The sequence below is a fragment of the Mytilus trossulus genome, chromosome 14, assembly GCF_036588685.1.
Source record: "Mytilus trossulus isolate FHL-02 chromosome 14, PNRI_Mtr1.1.1.hap1, whole genome shotgun sequence".
NCBI classification, from domain to species: Eukaryota; Metazoa; Mollusca; class Bivalvia; order Mytilida; family Mytilidae; genus Mytilus; species Mytilus trossulus.
The window spans coordinates 25,665,509-25,692,944 of NC_086386.1; the positions used below are offsets into that span (position 1 = coordinate 25,665,509).

The following is a 27,436-nucleotide window of genomic DNA, read 5'->3' on the forward strand; positions in this document are numbered from 1 at the left end:
AAAACACACACTGAGAATTGAAAATTACACAATATCACACCTAGCTATAATACACTGATGTGTTTTGGTGAATACACTGATGTGTTTTGGTGAATACAATGATTTGTTCTAGTGTATGTCCTATTTTTCTAGATTATGTGATTTACAGATTATGTGCTATAACATATATGCCCTTATGTGTTCTAGTGTATGTTCTTATGCATTGTAGTGTATGCCTTTATTTTCATGGGTATCAATTTTCGTGGATTCAAGTATTAAATTTATAATAAGATCCATTTTGTTACAACATGTGATCAATTTTATTTGGCAATCGCCAATGGCAGTCAGCAGGGTTAAAGAACATCAGTTGTTCGACCTGTTAGTCAAATGCGTTTTGTTTAAATATACTTTTTCACTCTTTTGGTCTTTTGGAAAATGTTGTTTGTGCTGTTTTTAGACCCTTCTACAACGAAATTTGTTTGACATGCACACGTATAAAAATTGCGGTTTTTATCCAACGCAGTCATAGGTTTGAACGTAGTTTTCAATTTAGACTCGTTTATATATATATATATATATACAACTCGTCTAAACATCAACCCAACAATGTTAGATCTGTAAATTTGCTTTCGCAAGTTTTTGGTTCTTCCCTCGCCGGGAAGATATATATATATAGTGCCATAGACTTTTTTTATTGTGTCATACTTATGTTAGGGTTATATGCCTTCTAGTGCCGTAGGCTATGTATATATGTCGCCGAGCGGCACCATAGGCTATGTTATTGTATCAGACTTAGGTTAGGGTTTAGGTCAGAGTAATAATAAGACTGTATTAAATATGCCTTCTAGCGCAGAAAGCTGTGTCCATATGCCTTATAGCGCCGTATGCTGTGTCAATATACGCCGCCTAGCGCCTCATGCGTATGTTATTGTATTAGACTAAGGTTATAAGAATATCTATTAAAATACAGAGTTGACTTAGTTGACCATATTTATCAACATTCATAATGAGTTTGTAATTTGAATGAAGAGTTGACTGAGTTGATTAAATTTATCAACTGTGGAACAATCGTAACGATTCAATACGATCGATACGATCGTGCAACGTTTAAAATATAAACAAAATAGAGTTGACTGAGTTGAATAAATTGTTCAACTGTGGCACAATCGTAATGATTGAATACGATCGATACGATCGTGCAACGTTTTAAATATATAAAAATTAGAGTTGACTGAGTTGATTAGATTGATCAACTGTGGCACAATCGTAACGATTGAATACGATCGATACGATCGTGCAACGTTTAAAAAAAAATAGAGTTGACTGAGTCGATTCAATTGATCAACTGTGGCACAATCGTAATGATTGAATACGATCGATACGATCCTGCAACGTTTAAAATATAAAAAAATAGAGTTGACTGAGTTGAATAAATTGTTCAACTGTGGCACAATCGTAACGATTGAATACGATCGATATGATCGTGCAACGTTTAAAATATAAAAAAAAATAGAGTTGACTGAGTTGAATAAACTGTTCAACTGTGGCACAATTGTAACGATTGAATACGATCGATACGATCGTGCAACGTTTAAAATATAAGAAAAAATAGAGTTGACTGAGTTGATTAAATTGATCAACTGTGGCACAATCGTAACGATTGAATACGATCGATACGATCGTGCAACGTTAAAAAAAAATAGAGTTGACTTAGTTGATTGAATTGATCAACTGTGACACAATCGTAACGATTGAATACGATCGATACGATCGTGCAACGTTTAAAATATAAAAAAATAAGAGTTGACTGAGTTGATTAAATTGATCAACTGTGGCACAATCGTAACGATTGAATACGATCGATACGATCGTGCAACGTTTAAAATATAAACAAAATAAAGTTGACTGAGTTGATTCAATAGATCAACTGTGGCACAATCGTAACGATTGAATACGATCGATACGATCGTGCAACGTTTAAAATATAAAAAAAATAGAGTTGACTGAGTTGATTAAATTGATCAACTGTGGCACAATCGTAACGATTGAATACGATCGATACGATCGTGCAACGTTTAAAATAGGAATATACAGTTGACTGAGTTGATTATATTGATCGTACAGTTGACTGAGTTGATTAATCCAGACACTAAGAAAGTTTGTAAATTTGGTACAACAATTGATTGAATCGACACATTGACACGATCGAATACAGTTGACAAGATAATTATACTATCAAAAAAATATTGTCGAATCAATCGATTGTCGAATACTGTACCATACTCTTTATTTTATCTTTTCCTCCATTCCAAATAAAATTATATAAGATTTTATTTATATTTTGTAGATTTTCTTAAGTAATGATACTGTTAGTAGCAATGTATGTTCAGTAGTGTAAACTTTCTTTTTGTCAATCTTTCTACAAGTTTCGTTAATTTGTTCAACATCTTATCAATATTTAATGTTTGACACTCTTTTTTATCATACCCAAAATATATTCCTAGGCTTTTGATTGGTTTGTAGGTTCAATTTATATTTTCATATTTATCTTTTGAACTTATTAATCTTTCTTTCCATACCCCTTCTGTTTTATTTCTATTAAGCTTAAGTCCTGAAAAACTTCTAAATGTTTCAGTTATACTGAAAGCTAAACTTATTTCTTTTCTTGACTGAAGAAAAAGTGTTGAATCGTCAGCTTATTGACATTTTTTTAAATTACAAGATTTTCCATCTAATTTTATTTTTATACCTTTAAAATCTTTATTACTTCTAAGTCTTATAGCCATTAATTCTACTGTAATAACAAAAAGTAACGCTGAAATTGCACACCCTTGTCATGTTCCTCGATCTAATTTGAACGTTCTCACCCATTATTTAAGATAAATCCCTTAATGTCGTTATACATATTTCTCATCCATCTGATAAAGCTACTTTTAAATCCAAACCGTTTCAGTGTTTCTGTCATTAATGTCCATTCTAGTGAGTCAAAAGCTTTACTAAAATCTCAGAAAAGGATTGCTCCTTCTATATCAAATTTCTCAGAATAATCTATTATATCTGGAATTTGTCTGATGTTAAAACCAATAATATCCTGTTTGATCTAGACTAATAATAGATGGTAGTACTTTTTTAAGTTTCTGAGCTAACACATAAGCTAATAGTTTAGTGTCAATATTCAATAAAGTTATTGGACGATAATTATCTAATTAAAGAGGATCATTCTTTTCAAAAATTAGTGAAATTGCACCTTTCTTTTGTGAGTTTCTAAGTTCTTTTTTTTCATAATTACAATTAAATACTTCGACAACAATATTTTTTAGACTCGTCCAAAATTGCCTATAAAATTCAACTGTCAGCCCATCAAGACCAGGAGATTTAGTAAGCTTCATTTTAAAAATTGCATCAGTGCATTCAATTCATGTTACTTCCCCTTCACAGTTATTCGATATTCAAGAGCTTGCAGCGTTTACTCAGATTTTGTATAACGTTACCAGTGTCTGAGCAGAAAGTAGTTGAACTAGGGGTAATGTCAAAGAACGTATAGTCCTTTTTCTAAAAAAAAGTTCATCGGAAGGTAGCTAGACCTTGTTGATAAATACTCCGTATGAAATTCACAAATAATACCCGATGGTCTTGATGTAAAGATTCTGCTTACTGAATTTGTTTATCACCTTAACAACGTGTTAAATTGTTTTTTTCATTTGTCTTTGTTCTTTTATTAATATTGCTTATACTATTTAATTTGTTTTCTGTGATATCCATTTGACGTGGCTCGGTACTTATACATCCCGTCAATGTGTTTGTATTATCTTTCATTTTTGCTGTTGTGTTTTGAATATGCGACTTTTTGTGTTTCTTTGGTTCTTATAATGTATAATGTTATTCTGTACTTTAAAAGATTCCGTCATTATGTTATTGTTTTTTAAATGTCATAATGTTATTGCTCTATTATAAATTTTGAAAAGACTTTGAACGACAAACGACAAAATTAATTTACTCGCGTAATGGTATTAACCATATTTGGATTCTTAAAAATTCTAAGAACTTTTGGACAATTTTAAATCACGATATATTTCTGAAACTTATAAAACATACTTGATTTTTTAACCCTGTATACCACCATTCCTAATGTGAAATTTTGAATAAACATTGAACGACAAAATGTCTTTTTATGTGACATTTACATTATCTGACGTCAGACACGCGAAGCTATGACTATGACTGTGTTTTTGTTAATTTTATAGATGCTTTTGTGCTTTTTCTGTAAATGATGGTTTGTTTTGAGTTACTAACACAGTGATTACTGCTGTTCCCCTATTTTGACTCTTATTTATTAGGTTTGTTTTGTTCATGCATTAATGTAGATATACCAGAAATTGATGCGACTGTCATCTAAGTGAGAGGTTTGGCGCTATGTTTAATCCTATATTTGAAAATGCCTGCATCAAGTCAGGAACATGACATTTGTTGTCCATTTGTAACATGTGTTTTGTCATTTGATTTCGTCATTTAATTAGGGTCTTTACGATTGAATTTACCTTGGAGATCAATATTTTTGTAGTTTTACTTTTTTGTATAAATATCTATAACAATATTATGTACAATCGCTACCCTTTTTTTTAAATAACTGGTTTTCAAAGACTGTTTTTAATTGATAGTTTATTTTAAAAAAATCATAAAAAGCTGTAAAAATGAAGATCCGTGTGCTAGTTAATGAGAAATAAGCCATTGAAACTTGGCGGGAAATAACCGCCTCTAGATTTTTTTTATACTTTTAACATTTGCAACCTTTTTTTCCTTTCAAAAATTACGAAAAAAATAAATAGAATGTTATTATAAGATTACACATTTTCATTTTTTTTTTAATGAACTTACTTGTGTATAACTCGACTAATTCACTCACAAACAAATAAAAATCCGAAGAACATTTACGATATGTTAGTGAATGACTTTTTCCGGTTTATACACCAATAAAATCATTTAAAAGGCGTTTGATTTTCATTAGTCTTTAAAATTGGAGATGAGGTATTATTGTTTCTACAGTCACTACCTCTTTCACACGTAAATTATATGTTTGTGTCATTGAATTGACCCGGAGCATGAATATATTTGTTGGTTAACGCAAAAATATGTACTCCTTCAAAATTGTAATCTTATAAAAAAATAAATACAAAAAGTCTTATTATCATTCAAATGGTTTGTGTTTATTTTTTAATTTAACGATCAACGCGAAGTGAAATATTTATCAGTTAACGTCGAACCAAATTGTGATATTATCACCGCCATCGTGTAACCTCTGGTTACAAAAAAAAATCGGTCAACGCGTTAATCGAACAATTCAGTACGTAAAAGCAACTATCGGAAGTTATATTGATCAATTATATCAACGTATTCTATAACTGTGTATAATATTCATTTCATAGAAGAATTATAAGATTTTAAAAGATGACATTTTGAACTAAATGCAATCAAATATTGTAAAAAAGTAGGGTTTAGTGGGTTAATGTTTACGGGCACTATATGAACAAAACCAGAGGATTCTGAATATCTGGCTAATATTCAAAAACAAGAGGAGCAAGTATCATTAAAACCAAAGAAAAAAAGAGACATACGAAAGAGTTTGATTACAAAAAAAGCTACATGTGTTCAACTTCATTCCTATCATTGCCTATTCCTTTATTACACAAGGGAAAATATATGCTACTTCTGACAAGCAGTTGCATTTTAAAACTCGTTTATCTAAAGAGTCAAGATCTGACTGTTACGAAATATATATGTTCAAAAATGGAATTCAATATGCAGTACTCACAATCTTTTTACTCAATCATTATTCTTCACCTAATGATACAAAAATTTAAATTTAACTTGTCATATGGAATACGCCGAATGTAGAATACCGATGATGATCAGAATGCAAGCAATAAGATCTAGATGTGGGTTTGTAGTATATGTATTCTTTGATACTAAAGCCATTAGTCTTTATATATGCATGTAAACAACCTGTTATGCTCGATTGCAAACTTTTTTTTTTATTTTGTGTTTGCTCTTTTTTGTAATTTTTACCTTTTATTCTATGAATATAGCAGTTATCAAAGGTACCATGACTATGATTTAGTACGCGAGACGCGCATTTCGTCAACATAAGACTCAATGACGCTCATGTCAAAATATTTATAAAGCAAAACAAGAAACAAAGTTTTGTAAACAATTTAGCATTTTTTTAAACATAAACAGTTTCAACGTCCTGCTAAGCATCTACGTTATGAAGTTATGCGTTTAACAGGGGTACTGCATTCCAAGTGTATCAGTATTGATTCATTGCACCTCGTACATTTGAATGAAATTTCCGTTCAGTATTTTTGGAACGGTGAGTACATCATTTCTTAACAAAATACTAAAAAATAGTGTAAGTGACAAATACAAACAGTGCAATGTACCAGAAATTTTAAGGTATAATTTATTTCTTTATATCTTTGTCCCACATGCAATACATAGCTAAGTATTCATCCGGGGTACTTTAGTTCATCTCTGATTGTCAACCAAATAGTAAGAGTAACGATGTATTAAACAATTAACGTACAAGCTCAGGTATTGATATGATAATTTGAAACATTAGACACGCCATTGTGAAATGGAATTAGTTCCTATAAATCAGTATATGTACCATGGAGGGCGAAATGTATTAGAGGGACAGTCAAAAAAATAGATCTTATATAAACTGACAACGCTATGGCTAAAAAGGAGAAAGACAAAACAAAAAAAACCAGTACTGATGACACAACATAGACAAAAAGACTAATCAACATGAATCCGACTAAAAACTTTCAATTGCTCCAGAAAGGCAAGCAGATCCTGGTCTACATGTGGCACCCGTTGTATTGCTTATGTTATTACAAACGCGGTAAGTAGTCTTATTTGGTAGGTCAAATTAATGAAAATGGAAAGGGATTGTAGTTACGACATCGGGAACATATCCGACAACATCAGTGAAAATAGTTATTTCATAACGGTCAACCAACTCGTGATGGCGTCCTTAAAAATTTACCAGGGGATAATTTCAATTCCAGCATTTGGAACTCTTAGTTACATAGCTTCCTTGTGAGCAGCAATCCTTTTATCAAGAAAATCCGGATAGGAAAGACAAACACGGGAATATCGTATTAATTGGAGGATATATATTCCGTATACAGTTGCTCAGTTCTATATTGCACGTGGAACGTGATGATTACTTAATAAAACCTAAAAGTTTCTACTATTGAATTATTCTTCGGCCAAAATAGGGTGTTAAGTTTTGATTAATTGTAACTTTATGCCTTGAGCTTGTTTGTTAATAATCAAAATCATCGGTATCTCATAATTGATACAGGAGTATAAGTGATATTTCAGTGTTTTACTAGAGATGTGTTTCTTTTTCCGTCTGTTATAACAATACAAATTAAACAAGTGTTTCTTGACTTTTTTTTACTTTATTTACCGTTTTTCAATGATCAAGATAATAAGGATAGGATAAACTGTTGATACTACTTGCACACATAATTGCCTGAACAGATACATTCTTTCTCATATGAAATATATCGTACACTCTATCTGTATGTAATTTAACTACTCAGGTATTTTTTTTATCGTCGATCTGTCATGTGTGCACAAAAATCGGCCATAGTCATATCCAATTCCTCGTAGTTACTTGATCATTGAAAAGGAAGAATGCTTTCATTTGTTTAGGTTGATAGCGTTTAAACAGGAACTGTGGTAACCTGGGCTTTCTCCAAATCATTTGAATCTAGCTGAGACACCCTGTCCGAATCGATAATATATACCAAATTCGAAATTGAAATGACAAAACAAAACAAAAAATCCAGTTTTAGAAAACAACATTGTTAAATTATTTTGTCACATTTTCATCGTATGTCATAATCGATCACAAAAAATAAAAAAAGCATCAACAACAATTACTAAAAAGATATACCAGCTACAAGATTTCATTTTGTTTAGCGAATCATAACTTAAAAATTAACAACAAATAACAAAAACACTAGAATAATTCAGTACAGAATATATATTTAAGGCTCATTTTCTATATATTAGATATTCTTTCTTTATGCACAAACAAAATGGTTTCTTTTTTCGTTTCAACTTAATCTGTCTATCATTACTTTATCAGATCATTTTTCTGAACTAAACAATCTACAAGTGCAATGATGCCATCTCTGTTTTCCTCCCAAGTTGGTATAATTTGTCTGTGGGACAATAAAAACCCCTTTCTTCCTGTATCTCGTAGTTCAATGGTGTAGGCATATTTTATGTTAGCTTCCGCCTTTGCATAATCTCCAGAGGTACCACTAGCTTGGTATAATAAGCTCCCGCCTGCTCCTGCTTGATATCTTTTCCGTTTATAGCCAAAGATAGCTGCAGTTGCTGCTTTTGCACAATCATCTAAGTCTATCCAATCAGCTGTTAGCTGATCTGCGTGGAGCCAAGGGTATAAATAATATTGGCCATATGAGTGGAAGCTTATGTAGGAGGTGTAAGTTTGACCTTGTTGAAGCATAACGTCTCTTAGAGCTATACTTTCTTTTTCACTAAATGGTGTAGGACCGCGATAAACGAGGCTGCATGGATCATTAGATGCAGTTTGTAAAGGATCCCACTGGTAACCAAAATTACGGTTCAAATCTGTACCAAAGCAGTTTGAGTTGACTTGAGATTGTTTTCTATTTTTCCTCCAAAGACGGTCAGTAGTATGTGTATAGACATACCCATCAGGATTTAGTACAGGAATAACAAACCACTGAAATTCATCTACCAAATTCACAGCAGCTGGGTTTGTTTTTAGAAAGTTAATAAAATTCAATACGACTGCTGGCGATATCCATTCCCGAGCATGGATTCCACCGTCTACGAGTATGGTTGGACGATTACTCAGTTGCATACCATTTTTCCATATTTTAACCATATATATTGGTCTTTTTTCGTCTGTCTCGCCTATTGTTATTGTCTGTGAACAAGCAATTGGTCCACATCCATCGAGGTTATTTAGATACTCCTCTATTTTATCGTAGGTATTATATCTGTTAAATTGAAATACATTGGCGGATATCGCAGCCTTCTCAGTATCGATAGATTTTTGAAGGTTTCCTGTTAGTATTGTATAATCTATTCCCGCTTTCTTGAGTTTTTTCTTAGTGACGATTAGTTCTTCAGGAGGAATAGCCAATTCTGTAATGTCTGCGGGTGATTCTCTCAGAGGAATATATCGATTGTTTGCCATTATACTTTTAAGCTTAGGGTTTTTTGCATTTGCAGCGATCCTTAATACTTCAAAATTTGTATAATCTACACGTTTTGTTGTAACATTGGTAATAAGGAAGAATAACAAAACGATTTGTATTATCTTTATCATTTTGCCAAATTTCGGAGAACTTTTCTGAAATTGAAACACATCATATTAAAAAATATTCTGTAGGACATTTAAGTTATGTAAATTTTTAACAATTTAAATTATTTTTCTTTGATAAATGAATTTACTGTGGTAACAGCTCTTCGTGAGTTATATTCACCTTTCTATCCGTCAACTGAATAGAAAAGCTATCGCAGGTACTAGGATTATAATTTAGTACGCAAGACGTGCGTTTCGTCTTCATAAGACTCATCAGGGACGCTCATATCAAAATAATTATGAGGCCAAAAAAGTACAAAGTTGAAGAACATTGAGGATCCAAATATAAATCATGTTCACTGAAAAGGCAAATTTTGTAATTTCAAAAAATGTAATGTTTCATTTGAATGATCGTTAGGGTCTAAAACTAAAAAAAAAAAATCCGAAAGATACAATAGCAATTGTCACATAAAGGTTAAGTGGATAACAAAATGAGAATCTCATGACAAAAAAGAAAGAAGAAAAAAACGAAACATGACCAAACATTGTAAATTTTACCCAAAAAAATTTGATGTCCTCTGCAGTTATGAACACGTTTGGGAAATTTGAAAAATCGATACTTGCATTTTTATTGTTTGCTTATTTCTATACATTAACAGATGTTTAATGTCATACACGACTTGCATTTTGCTATTGCGAACATAAACGAAATACTGTAGTTTATTAAACCTTGTTGAAGAGACTATAGCATGTATAGTTAGTCGTGTATTTTACTTCAATTCTTTTATCATTTATAAGTTATCTGTGCTTTAAAGTATTCCCTATTCCCATTTTCAATTTTACCTCGTAAAAGCAGTTACTATTTTACCTACATACATGTATTTGAACTAGTGTAATTTGAATTCTATGAAATTTTGAATCAGTATTACTTTTATATTTTTCTAATAAAAACATGTGAATGAGCTATTGAAAAAAAAGCTCGGATAATATTAAAATTTAATATGCAAATTGTAAAACTAAAAAAAAATGAAACAAGAATATGTAGTTAATTGATGGTTATTGGTTTACTCGAAACGTATAATGTGCTTTCGTGGAAGTGCATGTTATAAGTCAATGTGATCGATCCGTGTTCAACGTAGGCTCAGCGTTTACTTAACGTACATAAAATCAAAAATAAACCCTTCCGTAAATAATGCAATAGTAGTTTAGAATATGCATGGAAGTGATGACACAATATTTTAAATAGATAAAAATTCACTCTTGCTGTTAATTTCTGCATACAAAGCGTATAAGAAACAAGTTTCAAATTTGAATAATTTGATTTTGGATGTAACGCGTCTTCGTGTTACCTGACGTCCTTTTGTTTATCAGCTCATAGGCATAATCTTGTCATGTGACCATGACGTCATCAAACATTTTTCATGGTTTACTACGTTTTAAAATGGAATTTAGAATTAAATTATAAGAAATTACTGTTATATTTTGTCTGTTTATTCGAAATAACATAAAACAAAAATGTGGAGCACACTTTAAAATAACCCACTTTGCAGGTTTTTCAGTGCACACCACAATTTGTATGGCATGTCTTCATAGACAGAAACAATATTACCGTCTTTTTTTAAATAAACTTAATAAAGCTTGATAAAGCAACAATTATATTACGCTGTTAAGAAAATCATTCATTAATTGAGATAAAAACAAATACGATTTTTAAATTAAAACCGAGGAAAAACACTTGAACTATTAGAAGAAAACAACAACAAATTTCAAAAGCCAGCGTGAATTGAGATATAAATAACGCAGCTGACTTTTTTAAACCTGAATAAAACGAAAACAGCTCTGTTTTAAAGAACAAAGCAAAGCTTGATGTTCAATATCATTAACAGTTTTGCTATATACGACTTACCGCAACAAATTGTTACTCCGTTTCCGTTATATGATGAGTCTCATATGCGGATATACATGTTCTGCGTCTCATTTTTTCATAAAACTAATCAATAAGCAACAGATGATGATTGTTCAACGTCATCATGTTTTTACTTTACAAATTTAATCAGCGAATGTTACCAAATGACATTTACAACATCTTGAAAAATAATAAAATCAATGAAATACGAAGCAAATTTCAAACTACATGTACATTATATGTCAATAAACAACTTACTAAGCAAAAAGAATATTGTAACATCAATGTGTTGTTATATTTTGTGATAGCCATGTTTACGAACAAGAAATGAACATACATATGCGTATGGGCTTTGCTCATTGTTGAAGGCCGTACGGTGACCTATAATTGTTAATGTTTGTGTCATTTTGGTCTTTTGTGGATAGTTGTCTCATTGGCAATCATACCACATCTTCTTTTTTATATCATGACAAAGTTGTGCATATTGTCAAAAGTAAAACATAAGGTAAATTTTGCAACATGACAAAAGTGCTAAAGATTATAAATTTTCTACTGTTTCACAATGAATAAAATAGAATCAATTTATGTAGTAATGTTACCACAAATGCATCTTAGATTTTACTTTATCCATGTGCTTGAACACAGTGTATTGGTTTATTTTATAACATATGGACTCTTATAATTCTAGAAATTTATAACATCGGATAATACAATGCTTTCTAAATTTGGGAACCAAAAGATTACAATTTCTTTATTGCAAGAAATGAACAATTAACCCATGCAAAACATGTGGAAAGAAATTTGCCACAATAACGACAGATAGGTTTAAATTGTGTTTTCTAAATATCTTATCAAAATTAAGAGAAAACAACAGATAGATGGTCTTGTTTTATCTTATCATCTCCCCTGAAAATCAAACTGGTATTTTTCTTCTGCTTCAAGTATTTTTTTGCAAGTCTCTTTTGATAAATATAATCGATTTTATCTACACTGCAGTATCTTAATAAAGAATAAAGAATGATTCTTTGTTTCTTTTTATACATTTAGCAAATGTTTAGTTGATGTGTGTCCCTCGGTTTTAGTTTTTAACCGGATTTTTTTTAAAACCAATTTATGACTTATAAATAGCTGTATACTACTGTTGGATTTGTTTACATCCATATGTTTTGTTAAGGTGTCAGTCAATATTACAAAAATCAACATTGTTTTGATTTTTAATGAAATCAGTATAAAGTAACATAACAAAAATTCTTAACCCAAAGGAAAACTCAGAACGGAAAGTCCCTTATCATGCTTAAAGAATGTGACCGAATGAAAAACAACTGTCATATTTCTTACTTATTACAGAGGTTTCTTTATATATAAAACTGTGGATCAAAATTTATTTTTGTTTAGCTTAATCTCTCACTTGTATGGCAGTTGCGTATAAGTTCATTGTATTGTCTTGAATGTGTGAACAAAACTCAGAGACGTAACGGGTAAAAATGTAAATAAAATGTGTCAGAACAAACAATAATGTGTAATCCTAAAGTGTATAAAGAAAAAAAAAACTTTAGCCACAAAAGAAAAAAAAATTGTATGTAAACAATTTAAGACAAAAATTAAAAGAAAATGTAAAAAACATGAAAAAACAGCATTAAAGGTAAAAAATCCACAAATATAAATAAAAAGTATACCATCACACGTTATTAAGATGATAACCAAAGTTAGTACCTATAATTTATACTTTAATACCATCATGTATTATTTGTGAAGATGATACGGAATAGTTATCAACAATCTCTCCTTTTTCGGGTAATTAAGTTCTTTGACATGACTGTATACTTTATTCAAGGTTAATTTATTGAAATTACAGATGCAACATCTTGAATAAAAGTTAACGATCAATGAAAAATAAACAGTTTTCAAACTTCTTATACATCACATAAAAATATGTGCATATATTAATTGTTGTGTATGCATTAATTTGGTCCACCAAGAAGTGGCTTTTTTTTCTTTTCTTTTTTTTTTTGGAGGGGGGGGGGCTTTTAAAGTCTGACTATAGTGAGAGCCATGTATAATGCCAAAAAAACGTACAGTGAAGTCGTGTACTGTATTCGCATATGTGAAATGTATATGTTCGACATCGTTTAACAACGGAGGTGTAATAGGGCCATCATTTGTTTTCTTTTAATAGTCAACTCTAATCATCGATTTTCATTTTTTTCTTCTAATAGTCAACTTTAATCATGGATTTTCCTTTTTTGATCTTGAAATAATCAGTTTTGATCTTAAAATAATCAACTTTTAACTTCGAATGTCCATCTTTTAATCTTGGAATTAGCAACTTTTATCTAGAAATTACCAATTCTAATTTTAAAATGACTGATATTTTATTTCTTGCTCACAGTTTAGTGTATATATGAATATATACTTAATCTACTTTTAATTTGCGGCAAAATATTTGGTAAAATGTAAAAGAAAATATGTTTGGACGGAGAACTGTCTCATTAGCACTCCAACCACATCTTCTTATATATATGTATGTAAAATCTTCTTTAGCTTGACGTAGCCTTATATTCACAAGCAGTACATTACCTAGTAATGGGTATATATGGATATGTAAAAAATATGGGTCATAATTTTGCGTGGGTTGATATATATGACACTACTTTTTAATTTGTTAATGGTATTCTATATGTATAGCCATTGTTATTACATATTTTTATCTTGATTTGGAGTATGCTTTAAATATCTTATATACATGAAATATAATAAATCGTATATACATGGCCAATTGGGGTATTTAAATCAATCTTGAACCTGCAACTATGCATTTAAAATACAATAATGTATAAAAGTTAACTTTTTTAAGGTAATTCTTTGTATATAATTATATATAGATTTAGGTACAACATATAAGTGATAATCAGCAACAAAAAGTAATAGGTATACTTTGACAGAAGTGAGAGTGCCGTGAGCCAGAATTCATGAGGTTCTAAGTTTAGTGATTAACTAGGTAAATAAAAGCCAGAAAATTAGTGTCAGAATAACAATGGTCGGAAAATTGAAGTTTAATTTCTGTGATAATGTTGATAATTCTAAAATTCAAATTGATAATTCAAAGAATAAAGTCGAATATCAAAAATAAAAGGATTGTCCTAATACACTTCTGTATCTAAAAGAACAACAAGTTTCTGCTGGCTTTTTCAACGAACAGAATATTGTCATTCCCACAAAAAGTGTACATCATTAAAAAAGCATGACTTTGTATGCCAGACAAACGTTTCGTATTCCCAAAATTTATCCGTGAAATAAAAAGGTTAAAGTGACAAATAAAATTACAAAGTTGAACAGCATGATAAACAAAAATATAAACGCGATTTTAACAAATATAGCTAAGGTCATCTAAAAAAATGTGTTTGTTCCTGTACTTATACAATATTTTCTGAATTTTCTTAATTCTGTCTGTGATACTTTACCTATATATATATATATACTATTGCCAATATCAGATATCAAATTTGTATCATACTTTTTCTAAAATGTTATTATATATCATCGAAGGAACAAAGCAAGCCGTAATATTCTAACAACTAGAAAAATGATGAGAGTTTTCAACAATTGCAGTATCAATTTTGACAATATATTGCATTTACCTTAAAAGGCTCAAACAAATAGCCTAATTAAAATTTTAAATAGAAAATTGATATAAGAAGATGTGGTTTAATTTATGTCGATTATACAACTCTCACTGTAAGTTTAAGATAAATGTTGAAAGTAACACTTAAAATGCGATATATGGAAGCTCCAAGATAAGTTCCAAAAAAATATCCTTTGCTGATATTATGTGACTAAGTTCATGTTACAATAATTGTTTCATCAAAAGTTACGATATAATTACTTTATACATATAAGTTAATACAATTAACCAATGTATAATCTTTCAATTTTTTTTATTTAAGCATTTGTTTTTGATGCAGTTCAGTGTATATGTTAATCTATTGTTTTTCTCTTATAGTTGACCTGTTTCCCCCAGTTTTGATTTGTGACCCGGATATGTTTTCTCTTAATCGATTTATGACTTTTGAACAGTGGTATACTATTATTGTCTTTATTCATATTCAATTGCAATAGAGTATAATGTACTATAGTTATCAAAGGTACCAGGATTATAATTTAGTACGCCAGACGCGCGTTTCGTCTACATAAGACTCATCAGTGACGCTCATATCAAAATATTTATAAAGCCAAACAAGTACAAAGTTGAACTTGAAACCTTCCTTGACAAAGGGTTGCTGCTCACAAGGAAGCTATTAAACCAAGAGTTTTAAATGGTGAAGTTGAAATCATCTCTTCATAAATTGTACGGACACCATCTCGATTATTTGACCGTTATATGGAATAACCGTTTCACAGATAATATCGGATATGTTCCTTATGTCATAACTACAATTCATTTCCCTTTTCACCACACATGTGACATACCGAATTAGACTATTAACCGGGTTTGTCATAACATTAGCAACACGACGGTTGCCACATACGGAGCAGGATTTGCTTACCCTTCCGGAGCACCTTTCGGTGGGGTTCGTGTTGCTTAATAATCTTTAGTTTTCCCTTTTGGGTTTTGTGTACTATTATTTGTCTGTTAGTCTTTATATTTTTTAGCCATTGCGTTTTTCAGTTTTATTTTCAATCTATTACTTTGACTGTCCCTCTGATATCTTTCGCCCCCTCTTCTATACTGCTGAGAAATAAGAAATTGATTTTTGTGTAATTCGTCCATCTGTGTCAATACTGAATGAAACATCAAGGTATGAATCAGTCCTTCTAGTATCAGTAGTCTCGCTAAGTTCAAGTTCAATTGGATATATGAAATACAAGTACTGTCTGAAATATGGATTATTCAGTGATAGGAAATCATAAATATATCTGGGAGTCTAATTTAAGAATTTCGCAAGGTGCTATTAATTTTTTGTCTTGTGCAAGGATTATAATGAATTCTGCTACAAAAATAAATCGGTCAGTAGAAATCATATTAGTCCATGCAAAATGTTTGTTATACAATGAAAACTCACTGGTTTTAATAAGTGTTTCGACCCCTATTCTTTTCATAATCTTTCATCTAACTTTTTTTAAATGTTATATTGGAATGAACAAATGTAACAATACTTATTAAAATTGAAATGCATCCATGATACAAAAATGGTAAGTTTTCCACCTCAAAATTGCAATTTTGATCCAAAATTCGAGAGGACACGAAACTTTAAAAATGTGTTTGTCAATTTATTTCTTATATGTTTGTCAATAGCCGCATATATACCAAGAAACCAAATTTCAAATAAATCTGAGATTATGCGTGCTGCAACTTAGGTCGTGGTTACAGAGCATCTATGTTAATCATATTTTTATTTATTGTTGATTCATTTTTATACTTTGTATCGGTTTTTGGTTCTATGTTTATGGAAGCATTTCCTTTTTTTTCATTTTAAATATTAAAAGACACAGACCTGGCTGAAGACCGATAGTTCCTTTATATAATTGATTAAGTTAAGATGTCCATTAGCTTTATGGAAAAACAAAGGTTATGGCATTTCCGTTGCCTGTTTGAAATAATATATTTAATATTAACAAAAACGAAATTATTATAATTGTCTCTTATAACGGTTCAGCAAACGCAAGTCATTTGATGAATACTATTGACGGCTCATGAATATTATTGGATGCCGACTTTATGAATATTAATGGTGGATGTTGTATAAAGCTAGCATCGCAGTAGTGTTGCTGTTTTATTGACGTAAAACACACATCTCCTTTATGTATATCTAACTTCAGTTTATAATATCTTAAAAAAACACAATTGAAACCTTGACAATCTAGAGTGGTCTACGCTTACAGCTGTATAACTTACTTCAAACTTATCTTGTCAGATATCATAAAAATTATCTTGTGATAAAATAATATTTATCGATATTCAAAGTTCTGTGATGACTACAACTGTCAACCATCAGCTATGTTCAAGTGCAAAGTCAACTATTTCTACACAAACTAAAAGATTTTTTTTTAATTATGAGACGATTCCATTAAAGATATTTGGTTTGAACGATGGATATTACCAGGTGGTTTTTTTATTGATTAAATTTTATCTTTAAAATAATTTTTTTTCGTTAAACTGAATGTTGTATGACATATTCATTCAAGTCAACTGATAATAGAAATTAAATAGGATGCGATCCAATGCGCATTCAACGAATCCGGTATAAACGATCGAAGAAAAGGTTAAAGTTCTAGTTATATAAAATATGTTAATTATAAATCGAATCAAGTTACAGAACATACTTTTTTTTATAGTGAAATAAACAAACGCATTTTAATGCCAATTGCATGTGATGAGGATTTTTCTATCAAGCTGGTAAGTTTTTTTTATTTTAAATTATATTTTATATATATATTATCGTTCATTAAATTATATAAAATATATCTTTAAATAATGTTTATTTTGTAAAACTCCACTGTGTAGGATAATTTCTATCTATCCAACTCATGCAAATTTGTTTTTTTATATTGGATAACAAAAACCATCCCAATGATCTAACATAATCATTATACAGTCAGTTTGCAACAGTTTGATTGAATCTGAATGAATACATCAATTTCAAGATCTCCTTCTGCTATCTGTTCGACCATCCTACCCAAATGAAGAGGATGTAACCAAACAACTAAAGGTGACCCTATTTATCAATGAGCGAAAATCATACCCAGGCGTGGATAAAGGAGGGGGATTCCGGGGATTGGAACCCCTCCTTTTGCTGGACGATCAATGCATTTGAATGGGGACATGTAGTTGGAATCCCCCCCCTTTTGACCTGGGTTAGGAACGCCATGGTTAAAAATGAAAAAAGACAAACAATAGTACACATGACACAACATAGAAAACTAAAGAATAACCAACACGAATATGTTATACAATATTTGGTCATGTTTTATGAAGATTGAAGCCCGAAGCGAAGCCGAGGGCTTTAAATTTTCATAAAACATTACCAAATATTGTCTGACCAATTTAGAACATATTCACATTCAAGCTAAAATAAGAGGTGCTGTTCACTTTTTGTAATGAAGTGAATGTAAAACATAGAAAATAATCATTTAAATGGATGGAATGAACAAAGCATTGACATCGTTTGTGAGGACCAAACGAACAAATTAAATAAGTTTAGTTTTTCTTCTGCCGCAGGTAAAATTTAATACTTGTATATCTTAAATTGTTTTGATTTTAAAAAGCACACAAATTTATATAAATCCGTTTTTTTTAAATTTAATGTTTTTTTTTGTTACAATTATAAAACTCACTATGTTAATATTTTAATTCAGACCATCCAACATTAGTTGCTTACTTTTTATTGATAAATGTACATGAAGTGTGTTTTTCGAGAAAAAAAAATTACTATATGCCTTATATATAAGCAGTCTGGCAAATTTTTTTTGGACATAAAAAAATCACGATTCACTCAAATGTCAGGTGTATAAACAACTAAATAAATGGTATTTAATTACATCTTTACCCCTATTTCATTTTTTTTTACTAGTATTTCATATACGTTTAGCTTTACAAAATGTATACAAAAAAATCTTTTTTATTTCATCTGTTATCAGTAATTTTGTCAGTAGGCTATTTTTATACCAAGAAAAATGCCTTAGAGGATTCTACACTTCTTTTTTTGTAATTATGAGTTCACTTTCATTATTAATCTTCAATGAAAAGTCATTCGTGTATAGCATTTCAAAGTGCATGGAGTTAAAATGGAGATACATTAAAATAGACCCGGTCCAATGCGCATTTTTGAAACGTAGTAAACTGTTTTTGTAGCTTATTATGCTTGACAAATAGAGCGAAACACGATAAGAAAGATAAATTATACTGAAATGAAAAATATAAACTACTAACAGTGAACTATCATCATGATAAATGTACGGTTTATTCTAAGGATGTTGTTCCTCTCCGCTTTTCAAATTACGCGATATAAATGCACAAAATCAATATATTCTTCCCTTTCAAATGATTGGGCATTTTTCAGACATGTCTCAAACAAGGTATTTTCCGATGAGCGGTTACAGCTATTTGAATTTGCTTTTAAAGGCAAATAACTGAAACAAAAGAAATACTCTTGCCAAGGGTAACGATTATCTGAGATAAAGACACAAAGCTTTGATATTTTGAACACTAATTGAAACGTGACGTTTTTTTTAGAAGAATCGGGTAATAAAGTTATTTAACGTTTAGTATTTTAAATTGTGATAATTATTTCTTAGACTATAGTTGTATGGCAATCATACTCAAGTCAACCCCAACATTAATATATTTGTATCGAGCTGACCAGAGTTGAGTTCAATATCGTAGCAGCTACTTAGTGCTACGTAGATTTTGACTATTGAACGTGTAGCTATATACTAGTTGCTACAAATATATTGATAGCAGCTACGTAGCTACGTATACATGCTGATCTATAGCAAAAAAGAACGTGTACCAACTTGCTCAAAGTCAAAACGCAGACATGTCAATATCCATTTATTTACCGACACTTTAAATATCACCTACTATAACAACGTTTACGTTATATAGAACCGGTTTTACACCAAGATACGTCGCCACTTCAATCTATCACGTGTACGTTATCATATCATAGAGAACATTATCATATATATAGGATCGGTTATCATATATATAGGACTGGTGTTACACCCTTAAAAAAGCTATCGTAATCTGCAAATATTGTATTTCAAGTCCGATTCGTTCCATTACTTAGTAGACTTAATATTGACTGTGTTCGAACTTATTTAGTTCATTATTAATCAGACTTAACACTTAGTTTTTGTGTAAATCAACCTACAGTGCACGGCAAAAATCGGCAATTCCTTGTCAATGGTTATGCCCAACCTACGATAGTAGATGGGCATTATGTTTTCTGGTATGTGCGTCCGTTCGTCTCGCTTCAGGTTAAAGGTTTCGGTCAAGGTAGTTTTTGATGAAGTTGAAGTCCAATCAACTTGTAACTTAGAAAACATGTTCCCTATGATATGATTTTCTAATTTTAATGCCAAATTAAAATATTGACCCCAATTTCACGGTTCACTGAACATGTAAGATGAAAGTGCGAGTAGGACATTCGTGTACTATGGACACATTCTTGTGTATGTACAATGTATATATCTAGAAGTCCATTACTAGACGAAGTGTGTAACCCGCTATATAGTAATTATATAGGCGATCACGTTGTCCCCGTACTTCTTCTTCTTTAGTTTCAGAAAACAATCAACATACTGATGTTTACTTTCTGGCGCAACTGTGATTAAAAAGGATTTTAAGCGAAGATTGCAATTAATAGTAACAAAAATCTATGGCCAAAACTTTTGAGATGCATATCTAAAGATCGTTTTTCAATAATTATTTTGAAGGCTTTTATGTATCGATTTTAACAAATATTTTTCCGGTCACTTTGTATCATATTTCAAGATAATCTGAATGTCTTACGCAATAAAAATAATAAGTTTAAGGTTTACAAGATTATCTGATATGCATGGCTTATATTAAATGGTTAATATTGTTTAATACTGTTCTTGAACAAGTTGGTTCGAACTGACCAGTTTTTTTAAAACGTTGGAACAAACTGACCAAGCAACTTGGGATGAATTTGCTGGGACGAATCGGAGTTAGGACGAATTTGTTGGGACGAATCAGAGTTAGGACGAATTTGTTGGGACGAATCGGAGTTGGGACGAATTTGTTGGGACTTGAGCCAAAACAACCAGATACATGAACCAATAGTGCATTTCTTTCTAACCAAAATTTTGTAAAAGTTGTGGGGCGTTTGTTATCGTTTACTACACGCTACAAAAGAAGAAACAAATGCATCGTTTAATCATCAGTGTTTTCTAACCCTGTTTTGAACTTTCAACAATACACGCACATGTTTCCCCATAAGGATGATAAGTGAAATTAAATTTGAACCACTCTAAAATATTACAAGAAAGGTAAAATATAGGGGATACCTGATGAGGATAGGCCTAGGTCTACATGACCACAGGGACACCGAAACACCTCTTATTAGTATTACAAACACATACCAGATATGAATTTCTTTTCTGAAAATACACACATAAGTATTATACTACAAGCATGAAAGTATGAACTATGAAAAATGTATTCCACAAGAAAATATAGGTATCTTTCATAGAGTTATACCAGCTCTTCTTAATTACTCTAAATATATCCACATAGAAAGTGGACAATAACAATAAAAACAAAGGAGAAAACAAAGACTCATAAAATCAAAAGACATTTACTGTTCACAAACATTTGAATTTTTTGAAAACTACGGCTTTTCTTCCTCAGGCATAGATAACCTTAGCTGTATTTGGCAAAACGTTTCGGAATTTAAGTTCTCAATGCTCTCCAACTTCGTACTTTATTTTGCCTTTTTAACTTTTTGGATTTGAGCGTCGCTGATGAGTCTTTTGAAGACGAAACGGGCGTCTGGCGTATATGCTTAGTTTGTTCCTGGTATCTATGATGAGTTTATTTACATCAACAGTTATAATTAATAAATAAGAAACAACAAAAATTCAACTAAAACCGGTAGTGAAACCAGTTGCTCCGGAAAGGTAAGCATTTCCTGTACCGTATACAGAACCCGTTGTGATATTCTTGTGTTCAGTTCGTTAATGATGAAAGGTTATTAAGACTGAGGAAGAGTATCAGATATGATTTCTGACTCACTATTTTCATAGTGACCAATCAGCTCATGATGGCGACCGTAAAAGTTCTTGAGTGATGACCTTAATTTGATTGATTCATAGCCATGTCTTAGCAACTTTTGAAAAAGCAGTATTCCTCGTTTAACAAAATCAACGTACTTTGAGCTAGCTCTATAGTAACGTTTCAATTGAGACACGTATACTCAGTATGCTGGTGCTGTTAGGATTTTGCTTTGCGAAAATGGAATGTTGATTATAGGAAAATTAAAATCATGAGAGAAACAATAATTAAACTGTCAATATATGAACTGTGTAATTGATTCTTATTCTTATTCTTATTAGTGAAGCTATTTTTTTCTGTCCCTAAAGAAGGGAAATAATTTAGCAATCATTGAAATGCTTTAATCAATTAGTTAAATCATACTTGAAGTTTCAATCAAGACAACACAGATGTAAACAAAAATGGAAAGTGGTGAATATAAACAGATATATGACTTTTTGTGTGATAGTCAATAACCTCCCGAGTTTAATAATAATGAGACAAGATCATTTAGAAGCAAGGCCAAGCAATTTGAAATTAAAAACAATGGAATGTTTTATTTACATTTGTACAAGATATTTTATATTAAACTGATAATAAAACTACTGATATTTATCTTTTTCGTAATTTGTGCACTTTGGCATGTCAATTATCATTGTCCCTTTGTGCCTCTTGCAGTTGTGTCACTTTAAATAGTACTGACTCCTCTGCACCAGGCACGAGGATGACATACCAGTTATGTGCTACTTCTTGCCATAGCTTACTATATCATTAATGCCCCGATACACATTTTAATATGCACCAACCTTTCTATATAGCACCGTCTCTTGGTGCCTTTGCAGTTCAGCTTACTCACAGTATTTCTTCTTCTTCTTCTTCTTCTTCTTCTTCTTCCTCTTCCTCTTCTTCTTCTTCTTCTTCTTCTTCTTCTTCTTCTTCTTCTTCTTCTTCTTCTTCTTCTTCTTCTTCTTCTTCTTCTTCTTCTTCTTCTTCTTCTTCTTCTTCTTCTTCTTCTTCTTCTTCTTCTTCTTCTTCTTCTTCTTCTTCTTCTTCTTCTTCTTCTTCTTCTTCTTCTTCTTCTTCTTCTTCTTCTTCTTCTTCTTCTTCTTCTTCTTCTTCTTCTTCTTCTTCTTCTTCTTCTTCTTCTTCTTCTTCTTCTTTAAAAGCAAACATGATTTCAGTATGAAAAAATATCCAACAAAGATCAAAATAGAATATCTTTTCCAAGGACACTTTGACACAGAAAAGAACAATATTTTATAATAAAATTCTGTCTCAGTGGTCATATCCATGAAATTGTGTCCAAGGGACACCATGTCATGGGGGACACTATTTAATCCTACATGTACACTTCGACTTAACAAGTAAACGGTGTTTGTATGGTATCGGCTTTACCCGCGGATAGCTCTACACTTCGACCTTACACGTGATCGGTCTTTTTATAACAGTGAACGGTCTTTAAAAGGTATTGGTTTTGCACAAGGATAAATCTACATCTCAACCTTATATTATTATGTAGTCTTAGTAGAACCTTACAGCCTTTAAATGGTATCGGCTTTCACCAGATACATCTTCACTTGGGCCTAACACGCGAACGGTCTTTAAATGGTATCGGTTTTACACAAACATAAGTCTACCTGTCAACCTTATATATTTACATGAATAGCCTTTATATGGTATCGGCTTGCCACCTAGATACGTCATAACTGTTACCTAACACACGGACAGTCTTTGTATGGTTTCAGTTTTACACAATGATAAGTCAACACGTCATCTTTATATATTTACCTGAATAGCCTTAACATGATATCGGCTTCCCACCCAGATAGTTTTACGTCTACACTAATCTTGGGCTTAACACGCAAACGGTCTTTATATTATATAGGCTTCTCACCCAAATACGTCTGCACTAAGGCCAAACACGCAAACGGTCTTTATAAGATATCGGCTTCTCATACAGATACGTCTACAATTGGACCTAACACGCAAACGGTCTTTAAATTATATCGGCTGTATATGGTATCGGTTTTACACAAAGATTCGTCTACACGTCAACCTTATATATTTATCAGGGTTGCGTTCGTTTCGTAGCGGCTGCATAGGGCTACGTAGAGTGATTTATGACTATTGAACGTGAAGCTTGCCTAGCTGCTACATAGATATTAATAGAAGCTAGGCTAGCTGCTCGTTCAATTGTCGTAGCACTATAGCACATATTAACGTAGGACTATATTGAACGTAACCCTAAATAGACTGTGTATGGTATCGGATTAACACGCTGATCAGTATATTCTTCTACTTACTTGTATCGGATATTTAAGAATTGAATGCTTCTTTATGTAACTTCATTGGGGTGTAAAGCGTTGACCGAAGTACATTTTGTATTCTGCGCTTTATTCTAAAAATGTGCGCACGGTTAACGCTTTTACAACCCTATGAAGTTACAAAAAGAAGCATTCAATACTTATAATTATGTTTTTTAGCTTGGATCATGAAAACACGAATTTTATCATTTTTTTATTTAATCTACTTGTTCACTTTATTGTCGGACCTCGTGTTGTCATGAATGATAACAGTCGGAAACCAGGTTGAAATAGAACAAAAGAATCGAAGCTCTTTTTTAGAGAAGGCGATAAATGTTTACTGTATTGTTTACTATAGTGACAAAAATTTTTAAAGTTAATAGAAACAAACAAAATTGCAATTTTCTTCACAATTACGAGCTGTTTTATTTTGAAAACACCATTGGCATAAGTTTTCAATTTATCTAGTTCATAGTTAAGCAGAACAATTAGATATCAAGTCGACGACATGGGTATCTTTCAAATTGGATGACAAAAATGCATAACCTCCGATCTTTTTGAAAAAATTACCACGGACGGAAAACATATTAATCTATTAGTTCAGTAATTTTCGTGTCTGCTCTACCATTATGTGAATGAAGACAAAATTCCAAAAAAAGGGTAACAATTGTATCGAAAAGAGAAAATCCAGTGCACCTTTTTATGTTAGGGCGTGTTTGGGTTGAGTATTTTGTCTTGATATCGTACAAAGTAAGAATATTTCATACATCGCCTCGCTTCATATTCTATCGATTTTATATATTAAAGCTACAGGTTGACGTTATAACACAAAACAATCACAGTACTAAAAGATGAAATATATGGGTCAAGTGAAATACCTATCTAATGAGTCAAAAAAACAGAGGTGTGTTCGAATAGCTATTTTTTTTACTGAAAGTACTTGACGACAGTCTTTCAAGTTGGATGATAAAAATGCATATCTTCGAAAAATTCTAATTTTCTGTGTGCGATAACTAGAGTTTAAAGTCTTCATACACTAAAAAAAATCTAGTCTGCCCTTCCACGAAATATTTAATTAGAATTTTTTTAAATGTTTTTGAATTTTTGAAAATTCCACCTGACAACCGATCAGACAATAGTTTTAAGTTGAATCAATGCAGACAAGATTATTAACCGATGCTCATTAGCTAGTTGATACATTTGTCTTTAAAAATAGAACTGACATATAAGGATCGTAATGGTGCAATGTGGATAAATTTATCGGTTTCCAAGAGCAAAATAGGTAGCGCGTCATCCCTACATTGGCTTCCTTTTCTAAGATTGTGAAAATGAACTGGCGTAATGGGGAGATAATTTTGACGAAGAAGGATCCTGACTGATAAGTTTAATTGTGTAATGCAATAACTTAAGGAATAACACGTGATGTGCATTTAGCCAATCAGAAAAACGTATTATAATGAAACATACATCTAATGAAATTATTATGATTTATTAATGCCGTTTTCTTTAATTAATTTATTTATTCGTTTCAATTGTAGAAATGCTGAGAACTCAATGTCTGCATCTGACAAGGTCATCCACTCTTGTTTCACTAGTGATTGTTTCTGTGTTGTTCATATTCATGTATAACATTTCATTGGGACAAAGCAACTTTTTTCAGAATCATGCAAGCATAATGTCTTCTCAAAATTATGTTATAAAATTTGAAAAAATATTTAACAAAGAAAACCAAAATATAAAATTTTTGTTATGGACAGAATTTTTCGGAAAAATGGGATGGGAAAACAAAATACGAAACGAACTTACGAAATGTAACTGTAGCTGTATTGTGACAGGCGATAAAAAGCAAATCGAGTCCGCCGATGTTGTTATATTTCATCTTTTAGACTTATGGTTTTTCAAATCTCTTCCACGTTACAGGGAAGAACATCAACTATGGGTAATATTTGTCGCAGAACCACCACCTCATATATTTTCCCTAGGTTTAGTAGTACCAAATATGTCATTTAATTGGACTATGTCCTACAGGCAGGATTCTGATGTAGTCGTTCCATATGGGGATGCAATAGAACTACCTGAAAGCCTTCAATCAAATTTCACATCGAACACACCTATTTTTGAGAAGAAAACGAAACTCATTGCTTCTGTTATTGGCAACTGTTATGACGATGCCAGAAGATATAAGGAGATAAAAGAACTACAGAAAATTGTGTCCATTGATCAATACGGTGACTGTGGATATTTGTCGTGTCCCTACAATGATACTTGTGTACAGATTTTGAGTCAGTATAAATTTAAAATCGCATTTGAAAACAGTCATTGTCGGGACTATGTGTCTGAGAAATTTTGGAGTTCTCTAAACACAAACTTGATTCCGGTCGTTGCCTGGCGACGAAATCAAGTAATACGGGCTCCTTCTAATTCTTACATAAATGTGTATGATTTCAAAACAATGAAAGATGCTGCAGAGTATTTAATCAAAGTTAGTGAGAATAAAACTTTATACTACTCATATTTTAAATGGAAGGGCAAATTCCGGATAAATTATTCTGGGTTATGGTCATATTTTAGCTCCTTATGTAAGAAGGTGAAGTCACCGAAAGGATTCCAATCGAAAGTTGTAGAAAATGTCTGGGATTGGGTCCAAGATGATACATGTTCAATGTGGTCGGTAAGTATACAATATGAAATACGTACCTGCAAAACGAGACTTGTCTTAAGCGATTGATTAGTATATACCAATCAAACTAGACTTGTATAAAGTGATCGATTACTTTGGACCAATACAAAGAGCCTTGCAATCGATAAGTATTGAAGACCTATCTAACGAGACTCGTGTAAAGTAATCGATTAGAATATACCAATCAAAAGAGACTTGTATAAAGTAATCGACAGGACTAGCCCAGTGAAAAGAGACATGTATAAAGTGATCGGTTACTTTGGATCAATCTAAAGAGACTTGCAATCGATAAGTATTTTAAACCAATCAAACTAGACTTGCAATCGATTAGTATTTTAAACCAATCAAACTAGACTTGTATAAAGAAAATGATTTAAATAGACTAATCAAAAGAGACTTGTATAAATAAATCGATAAG

General features: G+C 31.5%; 2 protein-coding genes across 2 annotated transcripts; one reads left to right on the forward strand and one right to left on the reverse strand.

Annotated features, from left to right (window-relative positions):
• Positions 1-8,034: 8,034 nt before the first annotated feature.
• On the reverse strand, positions 8,035-9,214 carry LOC134697116 (carboxypeptidase B-like). The gene has a single exon (XM_063559159.1). It carries the CDS (start codon positions 8,930-8,932, stop codon positions 8,129-8,131), a length of 804 nt encoding a protein of 267 aa, XP_063415229.1. The 5' UTR covers positions 8,933-9,214; the 3' UTR covers positions 8,035-8,128.
• Positions 9,215-26,109: 16,895 nt separating this feature from the next.
• On the forward strand, positions 26,110-27,066 carry LOC134697619 (alpha-(1,3)-fucosyltransferase fut-3-like). Its single transcript, XM_063559902.1, has one exon. It carries the CDS (start codon positions 26,110-26,112, stop codon positions 27,064-27,066), a length of 957 nt encoding a protein of 318 aa, XP_063415972.1.
• The last annotated feature ends 370 nt before the right edge of the window (positions 27,067-27,436 follow it).